Raw genomic sequence first — 13,096 nt, forward strand, 5'->3', positions numbered from 1 at the left:
TTGTATTGACACACTTATGCAATTAGTGACGCCAAGTGGGAGAAAAATCGGAACCCGCAAAAAAAAAGTCCCATTCATCCTACTTGTAATTACCGCTAGGAAGTTGACGTGAATGTTTTTTCCCAGTCGGCAGGTGGTATTTACGGTAAATCCCATATGACATGAACACAGCATAAGCCCGTGGGAAGTAAGGATAACCCTCTGGGACAAACAGAGCCGGCATAGATTTGGTTCAATACAGGAAAGGCCTCGAGAGGAAACACCTGCCTAGCACAGACTGCTGTGCTATGCCTTAAGTGATTGGGCTGTAAAGATGAAATACCGCTTGAGTGTCTCATTGTGGCTCGTCTTTCATGTTGGCTGAGGGTGAGCGACACTTTACTGCTGCTGGAAGTGTAGTTGTTGCCTCTGACAACTCAGAGTCATATCAGTTTTTATTGCCATGCTTAAATCTTCTGACCGTTATGGCTATATGTTTTTTTTATATCCTACAGAGGGTTGAATTTACTCAAAGTTGGATTGTTGTTTTTGTAGCAGTTAGCATTAGGGGCTGCTTGTATGTATTTCAAGTTGGTCAAATCTATTCTGTCCATCATGCCTCATCCAACACAGGTGTGAAGCAAGGATATGCATATTGAATAGCCAAAATATCAAATAAAATAAATTCAAAATCATAGGTAACTGACTTTTCCCATCTACATCAATGCCAATATTTATGGATTGAAACTGCTAATGGTGATGACTATTTGGTGCTGATAATAATCGTGATCCTGATAATATCTTTAAATTTGACCATTTCCATGCAATAATAACAACAGTAATAATAATAATAGTAATAATAAACATATTCATGCATACCTGTGTAGAATCTGACAAATATGTGCATTAGAGTCAGCTCAGGTTAAGTATGTAATCAAGCAAACTGCATGATATTGGATTTGTACGACACTGACTGCCTGATATCTGATTTTTACTAAAAGGCCGATATCATCCAGATGTATCGGTAAACAGATATATCAGTCTAATCACAATTAAAATATCAACATGATAAGGCTGTGTAGCATGTTTTACTGAACCTATGTTACTCTTGGCATCTCTGACAGCCTCAAAACATGAATTAAAAATCAAATTGTAACATAATCAAAGCAAAGGTGTGCAGCAGAGTGTCTCTTTCCTCCACGAGTCCCTGTGGAATGATGCAATATCGTGCAACGTTCTACTTACTATTGAATTCCAGGTTGAAATATGTCATTCCTATGTCTCAGGACAGCGTAGTCTGTATTAGTTAGCATTCACTACTGCTCCCTTTAGCACGAAACAAGTGAGAAACGTTCGCTCTCCCTCGGGCCTGTGATGTCACACCTCCATAACGAATAAGCTGGAATTGAATAGGACGCTAACTGTGAAAGTGTCCAGGAGTATTTTCTGGGGAAAAGATGCGGTGACACTTCTATTGCATTGAGAAAGGATGTGATAGGAATGTGGTCAGACCTTCGATTCAAGTGTTGCTTCATTTTACAGTTCAATTTCATCTTTCTTACGGAGAAAATTTGAATATTTTACGTAGTAACTTTGCAGAACGTGTATAGCACAAGCTGACCGAATTGCATGGAAAAGGAAACATCCAATTATGAAGAATATGGAAAGAACCTGGTGATACCACGGGAACAATCAATGCTTCCTTTTGTAGTCCTGTTACTGAGTACTAAGTACTAGCTAATGAGTAAATTGGAATGTTTTGCTTAGTACCTTTGCAGTACATGCGTGGTATATGCTGGCCTTAACTGAATTTAAAGTGAAATAACCAATTATGAAGGATATGGTAAGAATCTGGCAATTCCATGGAAACAAGCAACACTTTCTTTTACAGCCCAGTTTCACCTTAGTTTAGACATTTCTTAGGAATGCACTGATCCGTACATGGTAGCCATTCAGCACAGATGAATCTCAAAATACAAAATAATAATAATGATAATAATAATAATAAACTTTCTTTGTACAGCACCTTTCATACAAGAAATGCAGCTCAAAGTGCTTTACAACAGAGAAATTACATGCACCAAGTGCTTCACATAAAACTTGATAATGATAGTGAGAAATGTATGCAGCTCTGCAAGAATGTACCCAGTATTTAAGAAAATGTACCATGAAGCTAGAGGAAAAGTATGTGGTCTGTCCAGAGTTTGTACAAGGACATTTTTAGTATAGTTCCCAGAGCTTGCATGAAACATGCATTTTTTTTTTGAGAGGACAGCCCAGAGGAATAAGATATGTGAATTCTTAAATCAAGTGGTATTTCCCTTTCAGAGGAGGTGAAGCAATAAAATAACAGCTTCATATTTTGTGCAATGGTGGATGATAGCTGCAGAATGTCACGGCTTCAGGGCAATAGGCCAAAGAAAGAAGAATAAGAAGCCAAAAGAGAAGCGTTTCTAGACTGTTGGAAAAGGACTTCCACCCACGGTAAAACATGCAATATCATGAGATGGACAATGATGTAAACAGCAGCAAATAATGGAAAAAACTTGGAGCTATAATTTAATAAAGTAGTCCAAGTGGTTAAGTTCATGTTTTAGGCTACTCCAAAATGTCCTATCTTCAAATTTGTTGTCAGAATGAATTTGGAGTCCTACAATGCTAAAAATAGGCATAGAGTTTTCATATATATATATTTTATGTCAGATTTTGCGAGCAGTAGGCAGGCATATTGAGAATAGTTCATGTTGATTCAGTTATTTACTGACTCGCTTCAAATTTTGGAACCCTTATCCCAAACCTTGATTACAACTGGCCACTACCTGACCTTACAGCTGCTGGATCAGTGTCATCTTCAAAAGAAAATTAATGAGCATTTGTGGCAACACGGTATGCTGAAGACAGGCACTGGGGCTGTATGATTACTTTTCCCTGGATTTCCATTGACACTTTTTGCCATCTGAAATCCATATTCCCACTGCTAGAGCAAGAAGAGGAAATTCACATATGGCCAATCAGCGGAGGAGTCTAGCAGTGACATTTCAGGCGTGTGGTGTCACGGCCTCCAGAAGAATCTATATCTCTCTAATTACATCCACACCCCAACGACTCGGAGACACTTATGTTCTCTATAAACTTAGAAACCACCTCCTCAGGCCTCCTGTAACCCCGCAGCCCGGCGATACAGTACGCTCAGCAGGCGGAGGCACGGGCAGCACACTAAACATTCTCACAGGGCAGCGTGAGCTCTCTATTAGTCGATGTGTTGCCATGGCAGACGCCCTATGAGACAGGATGTGGGGTCTGATTGAGGGCTCTGAGATTCGGGGCTTGTTGGAATGTTGCATGCTGGGTCCCCAAAGTAACCGAAGCCTCGTGTGTGTGTGCTCTTGCCCCGCTTTCACCCCCTCCGTTCCCTTCCAGCCCTTCATCACTCACAGATTTCTGTCTGCTCTGTCTGTCTAGGGAGGACGTACAATGACCTGAACCAGTACCCGGTCTTTCCCTGGGTCCTCACCAACTACGACTCCGAGGAGCTGGACCTGACCCTGCCAGGGAACTTCAGAGATCTCTCGAAGGTACCGAGTCCTCTTGCCATGCGCCTCGGTGTGACTGAGAGAGAGGAGGGGGGGGGCAAGCAGGGGCAGCCGGCTGGGGGATTTCCTTATTAAGTCCCAGACTGTAAAAGAATACCATATTCAATGGGAAATAATGCAGACATCATGTGCACATGATGAACTCGTGAGGTGGAATGCAGAAAGTGGAAAATGCTGACCATATAACATCCTGAAGTGCACAGAAATACTATCTCTAAGTATGTCCCCAATTTATTTGGTACTATATTGCCTCAGCCCATAAACAAGTTTGCAGCGTCTTCTTTTAATGAAAATGGCTTCCACACTTTCACCATTAGAGGAGCTTATTCATTTTATATCATCATGTGCACCATCACTATAGTATAGTAGTCACAGTTAATCGCTATAGTCTTTTTTTGATGGATCATGCTAACTGATAATACTCATCATGATTTCAGCAGCACATCTGTACAGAGGAACACAAATCAAATACTCTGTAATGGCCATGGGAAAGTACACCTTTGGCATACTTTAATAGCTTTTCATTTGGATTTATGAAATGTCCCCCTTAAGTCATTTAAGTCTCTAAATGGATGCTGCCTGAATTTGACTTTTCTCAGGCTGGATGAACTTGGAACTGGCAAGAGCAGGTCATAAATGCAGCGTTGCAGGAATTAAGGCCATTGAAAGTGTTATAGATGTGATGGGTCAAAAACGCATCAAGCTGTGCAGTGGACAGACTCCTGCTAATGCTGCCAAATCACAAGGGCTCAGATGCGGTGACACTAATGCCCCGCAAACCCTGGGAGATAAAGTTCAGCGTTGTGTTTCCTCTGTCTTTGACTGAAGGGGAAAGAGGCAGCAGATAACTCTACCACAGACAGTGGCCTGGTTTACCACCCCCACTCTGTCTCTCTCTGTCTCTCTCTCTCTCTCTCTCTCACTGCAGCTCACAGGCTCACTGACCTGAAAACAGTCGCATTCCTGTCTGAGCTTTCTCCCTCGCTCGCTTTATCGCTCCCTCATTCCCCTTGTTTCCCTCAAAGCGCCGACACTCTGACTCAGGGCTTCACTTTGCGATCTCAGTTCTCAACAGTTTGTATCAATTTTCTGTTTTTTTTTTTTTGAAGACATATGTGCGCTGGGTTTTATAGCAGGAGGGGAAAGAGAATATGGAAAAAAAAAAAACGGGTTCTGTGAAACAATCAAAGAATCATGGTCAAGTTAGATAGAATGTTGTGAATTTACAGAATGCGTTCCCACCGCTCTGGAGCACTTCATCACGCCGCAGTATCCCCAGAGCGGTTTTGGACAAACATCTCTCTGGTGTGTGTCTTGCCGTCATCTCAGTCCTTGTCTGCTTTTGGCGGCTTTAGCCTGTGGAGATCCAGGTGGGCTGAGGGGTGGTGTGGTTGGGGGGGGGGGGGGTGGATGAGCGGGGCGGTGAGCGGGGCTGAGCCATGTGCAACCCTCTTGCCCTGGGGAGACAGTTATATATTGTAATGTATTCCAGTGACATCCTCCCATGCTGTTTACAGGGCTGAGCTGCCTTCATTAGCATGAGTTCACAGGCCCGTGTCTCATGACAGTTGTCCTTGGAACCCCGGGGCTCTTACCTCCAAAAGTTCACAGCTAGTGTAGCAGGGAGGGACAGCGGCCCCCACACTTCTCCTCTCCGCTTGGTCTGCCCTTTTGTTCAATTATGGATCAGAGCGAGCTGTACAATCTCCAGAGACTTGTTTATTGTGTATTAGGGATGTGTATGTGTGTGTGTGTGCGTGTGCGTGTGCGTGTGTGTGTGTGTGTGTATGTGTGTGCAGGTGCGAGAATGTGCAAATGCAAGTGTGAGTGTGTGTATGTTTAAGGTGTATGTCCTGTGGGTGTGGCTGTGACTTTGTATGTGTGTGTGTATGTGTGTGTGTGTGTGTGTGTGTGTGTGTGCAGGTGAGTATGTACAAATGCAAGTGCGTGACTGTTTAAGGTGTATGTCCTGTGGATGTGGCTGTGACAGTGTGTGTGTGTGTATGTTTAAAGTATGTGTACCATGTATGCCATGATGTGGTGGTTATATTTAACTTATTTACTCCCCATATTTTAGTTTAGTTTGTGTATTTTTTTAAAATGTGTTTTCTGCTGGCAAGTATTACATGTCACCTCCTATAATATAATCTCCCTAGAGCTCAGTGAGCTACAACTTAACCTAAATAAAGTGGGGAGCATTAAAATATCCCTCAGCAACACTTAAGTCAGGTGCCATAGGTTAATACACAGGTTAAATTCTAAAGATTGTAAAGTGAAGTGTTACAGATTGTCATTAATACACCTGGATCACATTCAAGTAATCCCACGGTGGCACTAGAAACGATTTGGGAGCATTTTTTTTTTTTCCCATGCTCATGCCTGTTCCTCCACACGTAAGAGCCATACCAGAAGCCTACTTGTCAATTTCAGGTGACTGCCACTTGATGGGCAGCATTGTTTGAAACTGCTGGAGCGCCGTGCTGATATGCCAAATAATTTCCTCCCAAACTGACACACACCCGCAATTACCTGCTGGTTGGGCATTCAGTCAGCTGTGAGAAATGCAACTGAACAGTGCGTGCCTTGCCTCAGGGCCAGACTAACGCATATTTTGATGTCAGATACATTCATGTGGTGAAGTGTTTCATTAGATTCTAATGATTATTCCTTGATTGACTGACAGGTTGGTGATAGAAAGGGGAAGCTAATCTTCCTCATAGCTGTTAAATGATGTGATGGAAATTTATATAATTGCAAAAGAAGCCAAACAGAGCAGATGTGGTTTAGCAATGCACTCCTTTGGCCTTTGACTGAGGATTATTAGATATATCCCCTTCAAAAACATCTCATGAGGAGAAAAAGCAAAAGCAGGAAGTGGTAGCAAGTGTATTATTCAAGCCATGTAATTTTTTCTTTACTTAAAAAGAATGAAATACCATTGATAACATTGATTTCCTTCAGAGAAATTTCAGAAAACCATTTTTCAGTGTGTTTTGGATAAGCTGTGCTGAGATGGAGAAACTGTCCTATTTTAATATTAAAGCCTCCTTCTCAAAGGTTCTGCTGTGAAGGCTGAGCATCTCTAAGAGGTGCACTCTGGGTAACGCAGACAGAGCCTGAATACTATAAAGACCCTTGCACACTTTCTCTCCATAATGGAGGCTTCTTCACCCCCACTTCCAGTCCAGTCAGGCTGTTTGGGAGCACATCTGCTTTGTTTTGACTTAGAGGAACTTGATTGCATTAGACTGGAGCTGCATGCGGCCCTGTCTCTGACGAGGCAAGCAAAAACGACTGTGACTTCTCCTGACAGAGCACCATAGCAGCATACTGTAATGTAATTTCCTTTGAAATATAAAATGCAATATGCGTCTCCTTGGGAGGTAGCTTAGATATAACCAAACAAATGGAGGCACTCTCTGCGCACTCACTCACCTACATTCACTGTCGTCTCCTGCATCTTTGGAGTCCCACACCAAAAAATGATCCTAATTGGATCCGATGCCAAATCTAGGTTTGATCATAGTTTGTTTAGTTGTGTGGGTGTTTTTCACCGGGTCAGGTGTTATCCGTGGAAATGAACTCAGATGGGAGTAAGTGTGGAACTGTCTGAACCACTTGTTTTTATTGTCTTATATCTGTGATTAGCATGATATGCAATGCAGTGAATAGGGAAGTGGTGATTACTCTCTATTTTGGACTGTTTTCATTTGGACTTAGCCAGCCCATCATCTATGGATGGTGAGTATGAAAGGATATAAAGCACTTTGACGGCCCTTAGTGTCAATGAAGTGCTTAAATTGCTTTTTTTATTTCTCCCTAAATAGCTAATCAGTCCCCCAAGTCCCCCAAATATTTTTTTAGGCTGAGCTGTGGTTTTGATAGCGAGAGTATAGCTGAAGGAATAGACACCAATTTTTGTGGTATTAATGTGCTATTTGACTAGAAAATTGAACTCGACAACCTGACTAAGGTATATTTCATATTTCTGTTCTTGCGCGGCCAAGGTAGCCCAGTGAAGCTTTGTGGAGAGTTACAGGCTTTTGGACGAACCTGCAAGTAGCCTTCCAGTTTTGTTTACGCTTGAACTCTCCGCGGAACAACAGTCTGGGAACTACATTACACCAAGCCTTCGTGTTCGTGCAGGCGGGAGTGCATCCACCAGGCAAACATGCTGTGGAAGTCGTGTCTCTCTCAAACCTCACTCTTTCCAGGCTGCCCACTACATTTTCACAGGGCTTCTTTTATTGGTGTGTTTTGTATTTTGCTTTAGTTTCAAATAATTTACTTTATTCAATGATGTTTGTGTTTGAGTCCAAGGACAACAACACATGAAAGGACAATTAATCTTCTTCTGAGTCAAAGAACAAGATCTTAAGACATAGCATTAAATCTTTGAATCAAAATAGTTGTATTGGAAAAAAGAAAATCCTAAAGAAAAAAAAACATGTTGCCTCAGATTACTTAAGATTGGTCAAGATGAAGAATCAGTGGGAGTTGGTTGTAGTCTGCTCTGGATGTTGGAGGAATACAACAAGCCACTTCCTGACATACAAAGTCGCGTTTTAAAACATTTCCCTTATATTTACCGCTATATTTAGACATCTTCTTTTTATAAATTTGATTTGCTTCATTGTTTGTCTCAATGCAGCTATTTACTCACTTGGGAAATAGCTACATGTAGTTAGTTGCTTGTCAGCATTAGGCCTACTTTATTCTTTCTTTATTGTTGTCAAAGTTTTTTTTTAACAAACTGAACAGAAAGTTTTCTTGCTGCGTGTCAGTGGGTTTGATGTGTCCCTCCAAGAGACGCAGTAGGACAGACTTTGACTGATTCCCCAACTTGAGCGGCACTGAACAATCTGCCAGGTGTGATTTCCCTTTAAGATGATCACTGACAACAACCAAGTACAAAGAAAAACTTCTACAAAGATGTTCTTGGTGAACTCCTAAAAGTTTTGCCATGCAATCGTTGTAATTATCCCTGCACACCAACCGCACAAGTTTTCTCGAAAACAAAATAACAGCTTTCTTACCACTACACTAAACCCCCAGACTGAAAGTGTCTTTTTATATTCATGCTCGAATGCGCAGGATAGCGACTGGGAAAACTGTTGAATTGTTTGTTTCATTTTAGTAGAGTCAAATAGATGAATTAACAGGAAATGACTTGGTCAGTATAAATATATGTTTTGGATCCCGACCCTAAATAGCCAGGTGGTTCATTTAAGAACTGTTGGTGGTTAGTTGAGACTAGAGGGGGGTAGGACGGGGGATGGGGTCTGGGTCCCGCTATTTGCATGTACCCGAAATTGAAAATTGAAAATATTAATGTTAGCCTGTAATATATATATACAGAATATATGTTGTGTAACACACGCTTTGGCCCATCTTGAAAACAGAAAACATTTCTTTATTAAATCATGACTTAGATTTTTTGTTTTTTTTTAGTACCATGGTATTAAACTGGGCAAGAAAAACATTTAATAACGCTGTAACTCAAAAATTTCAGCTGATCAGCTATTTTGTGAGAAGTGGTTCTAATACTTATTACCTGGAGCGTTTTCTTATTCCTCTCACACTCTCATTTATATATCACCTGGTGCTTTATTTTCCTTATTCCTCTCCTACTCTCACATGTTTTACCTGGACATTTCATGCAGCTAAGACCTGAACTAGTTACACTAGCAGCGGTTTTTACAGAGTGTGAGACGTCTTGTGGCTTGCACCCCAATCCAGCTGGGCCAAGACGTCACATGCAAGGCTATTATCACCCCATAAATCTACGCAGATCTCAATAAACTTCTCTTTCAGTCTATTCAATTGTGCTAACACTGATGTGGACTGCTATTACATTTTAAGGAAGAAACCCCCCCAAAAAAGCTAGTTTTGACTCCTCGGGCATGTGTGTTGTGCCACACATGGATATGACCGTAATATTCAAAATAACCAAGACAGTCTGTCTGTTGTACTGAGGTTGCACAAACACTGTACCCAGCCAAAGGAATAACAGTGCAATTTTAATAACGTTAGACCAAAGTGGCTTTATTTTTAGGCATCAGCCTCACGGACCATTTTGAATTGAGGGCTTTGTTTTGATTTCCCATGACTCCTGCAGTAAATGTAGAACATGGCCGCCGTACAGCCAGGACTGCAGCATTCAGATACCAAGGCTGCCATTGATTACATTACCAGCCTCCCTTCCCCCTCTGTCACCAACTCAGTGGTACTGAGTATATTAATATTGACTGCCAATATGCCTCCGAGGCTCTTATATTGGACAGGGTGATTGAAAAGGCAGAGAAAGCAATTTATTCACCGCTAAACGTATGTTTAATGGCAGTAATTCTGTTGCCTTAAGAACACATGAAAATGAAACAGCCGCCAAAGGGCAAGAACCCAATGATGGTGTCAGTACAATATTGAACTTATTACTGAGATTGTGGTTAAATAATGAGCCATGCTATCCAAGGTTCGGCTAACCATGGAATAATTGGGTGGATGTCAAATAAATATAGCATTGATGTTTTTTTAATTTATCCTCACAATAATTACACAGCAGTTCATCAAAAGCAGAACATATTAAACATTAGTATTATTAGTATTGCTGAATAAAAGAGTTGTTTTGACTTCTGATATTTTCAGTCTTTTGACACAATCTTTTCTTTACTTATTTGGCATTTCAGAGAACTGAGATATTGAAGCTCTGCTATTTACCATTCTTACAGTGTGATATTGGGATCCCAATTCAGGAATGGAAGAGTGTTTCCCCTCTACCACTGTGGGGGATATTAATGTAAACATCATGATAACGTGGGACAGGTTCATCTCTTGCTTCTGTGTGTGTATTTTGGTGAGCTTTCACTTATTTTTCGAAGGAGAGACCATTCCAGACAGCCAGTGAGATTTGTTCCAGTAACTCCCATCCAGGATGCCCAGTAGCTCAGAAGGGCTCTGAGCACAGATGGGGGCAGGAGTGCTGAACACAGTGTTTGGGTAGGTGGGTGTGCTGGGTGTAAATCAGGTCAGCCAGGGTTAATCCACATGGATTACCCACAACATTTAGCAGGAGACGCTCATATCTGCTCCCTCCTTCCTCAGCGCTGCATCTCGCTCACCTCCTCCACCTCACCCCTATAAATTTAAGTTGGGAGACAGGGCAACAGGAACTTTTTAGGGTTCGGGAGAATAATGGGGTCTGACAGACAAATCCCAGAGTAAAGCTCCCCGTCTGCCCTGTACTCTCCCCCAGTCTCTCTGCTGGCCTCTCCACATGAAGCCTAATGGAGGCCTGCTAAGACTCTGCAAGTTCTGAAGCATTTATATTAATTACACTCAACACACAGGCAGGGCCAAGCAGATACTATATGCTCCCTGAACATGCTCCAGCAAAAGATTTTCATCAGGTAATTAAAGTAAATGGCCAGTGCTGCTTCATTGCATGGTATAGCGTGAAATATAATTGCAATAGAGCCTTGTATTCCCTTATCTTACCCTTAAAGGACTATACTGACTATTTAGGAGTGTTAGATGTGCACTGGACAAAACAATCTACCAGAGATACAGAGAAAATCTTGGTACCAATCCTCTCATCAGATATTGGGTACGGTGACCAATGGACCAAACTCCCAAAAAGTCGGTGTAGTCCTTTAACCTTGTCTTAACTATACTGTGAAATGGTTAGGAACCTGTTTGGAGGGTGCTTCATGTAATATTTCAGAAGAAGTCCTATTGGCTTTTACTAGCAGTTGCTAAAAAATGCCAACATTGCTTTCAATATCTCAACAACCTAAGTATTGGAGCAGGTTTTTGGATGGACTCAAAGGAAACCCAGTTCATAATAAGATCAGATGTGCTTCCTAAAAATTCCCTCTCAAATATCTCATTTAGCATTGATTTACTCTTCTTTTCTTTGACCCCATGAAACAGGAATCAGAGCTCCGTTTATGCTGTGTGGCTGTGATGAAAAGGCAATATAGATAAAAGTTTTGAACAGTGAGAGTGTACATTGCATATGGGACAACGCTAGCTATTTGAGGAGATGGTATTCAAAAGCAAGTAGTGATGAATTCTGATTATAGTCAAACCGATTTTATCACCATGCCTGCTTTAACTCTGGAAGGTCTCTGTGCCTTTTTTTGAAATAGCAAGCATTATAACTTATAGCAAAGAATATCTCACAGAATTTTGTGCATTGCCTCAACTAACTCACACCCCGAGTGCAGTGTGAGTTAGTTACCGTTCACAAAGCATGCAAGGCACAGAAACGAAGAGGAAGATTAAAGAAAAATGCTTTTGGGCTGCTTTGAGTGAACATTTTTTGAAGCTATACATTTTGTCAGCCAAACCCTATAGTTTAGTACACCACTTAACAACTAAAAAAAACCGTCTTTTTTTCCTTCCAGCCTGTTGGCGCTCTGAATCCGAAGCGTGCCGTGTTCTACGCCGAGCGCTATGAGACATGGGAAGATGACCAGACACCACCTTATCACTACAACTCCCACTACTCCACTGCTGCCTCCACCATGCTGTGGCTCATCAGGATAGTGAGTAACATCATTACCTCAACCACACTCACACCCATTATTGCGTTGTGCACAACATCAAGGAATTAGGCAAGCGTTTGAATAGGAATCAAGCCAAACCCGCTGCCAAAGAAAGCCTTTCATTTTTGAGTCTGCATTAGGTTGATTGTCACTTGTCAAACTTGATGATGCCGTTCCTTTGAGGTCTGTCGGCTTCTGCACAGGAAACAGCTCAACATCTCAATTTGATTGGTCCTGAGTTAGACCAATGGCGCTCAGAAAACACATTTCACAGGCCAGTAAACTGGCATATGTGAACTAAATAAAGAGTGGCTGGGTAATGATTTACAGAGGCTGCTGTGACAGGTTTATGTGTTGCAGGCAACCCAGTGAGCGCTGGGAGACATGTCCATCAAGGTTACTGAGCACTGTCCTCATTTACTCTGGAGGAGGAGGAGGAGGCACATGTACTCTCACCCAATCTGTTCCCCGCAAGGCAGGCCCTTATAACCTGCACAGCTTCTTGGAGTTGGTGCACATTTGATTTTGAAGTCAGCTTATTAATTTGAAAGAGCTTGATGGGGAGTTTGTACTGTAGTTCTCCTTCCCCCTCATTAGTAGAGGGGGCTGATGAATTGAAGGAGTTCCCCTGACAGTAGTTAGACTGGCCTCCATGGGTTTGTTCCCACAATCCCTTTTTTCCTCTGGTGAGTGATCCATCCGCTCCAGCCCACAGTGCTCGCCATCTCAGGCTGAGAACACCAAATTTGAGCCAATTACCATTATGGCTGACTGTATTCAGGAAAAGCACTAATTAATTCTCCCTCAGGCTTGGATACAGTAAATGAGTGAGGGATCTCCACAGAGATTCCTTAGTCTGGTACAGAAAAGAATAACAATGAAATAATGCTGCAAATTGTGATTATTCAGTTTCAAGTCAGATGCCTCCATGTATTTTGAATAAGTTGCATGGTAATCCTGTGAGTTAAATCATTAAAG

The 13,096-nt window shown here is 41.8% G+C and overlaps 1 protein-coding gene across 8 annotated transcripts in view; it reads left to right on the forward strand.

Annotated features, from left to right (window-relative positions):
* The window catches only part of nbeab (neurobeachin b), a 209,622-nt gene that overhangs the window by 174,072 nt on the left and 22,454 nt on the right, over positions 1-13,096 (forward strand). For all 8 annotated transcript variants that reach the window (XM_078284010.1, XM_078284013.1, XM_078284011.1 and 5 more), the window contains 2 exons: positions 3,442-3,554; positions 11,978-12,118. In XM_078284010.1, the coding sequence (XP_078140136.1) occupies positions 3,442-3,554; positions 11,978-12,118 (254 nt within the window). The remainder of the gene's footprint in view (positions 1-3,441; positions 3,555-11,977; positions 12,119-13,096) is intronic.

Source organism: Centroberyx gerrardi, chromosome 6 (genome assembly GCF_048128805.1).
Source record: "Centroberyx gerrardi isolate f3 chromosome 6, fCenGer3.hap1.cur.20231027, whole genome shotgun sequence".
Lineage (NCBI taxonomy): Eukaryota > Metazoa > Chordata > Actinopteri > Beryciformes > Berycidae > Centroberyx > Centroberyx gerrardi.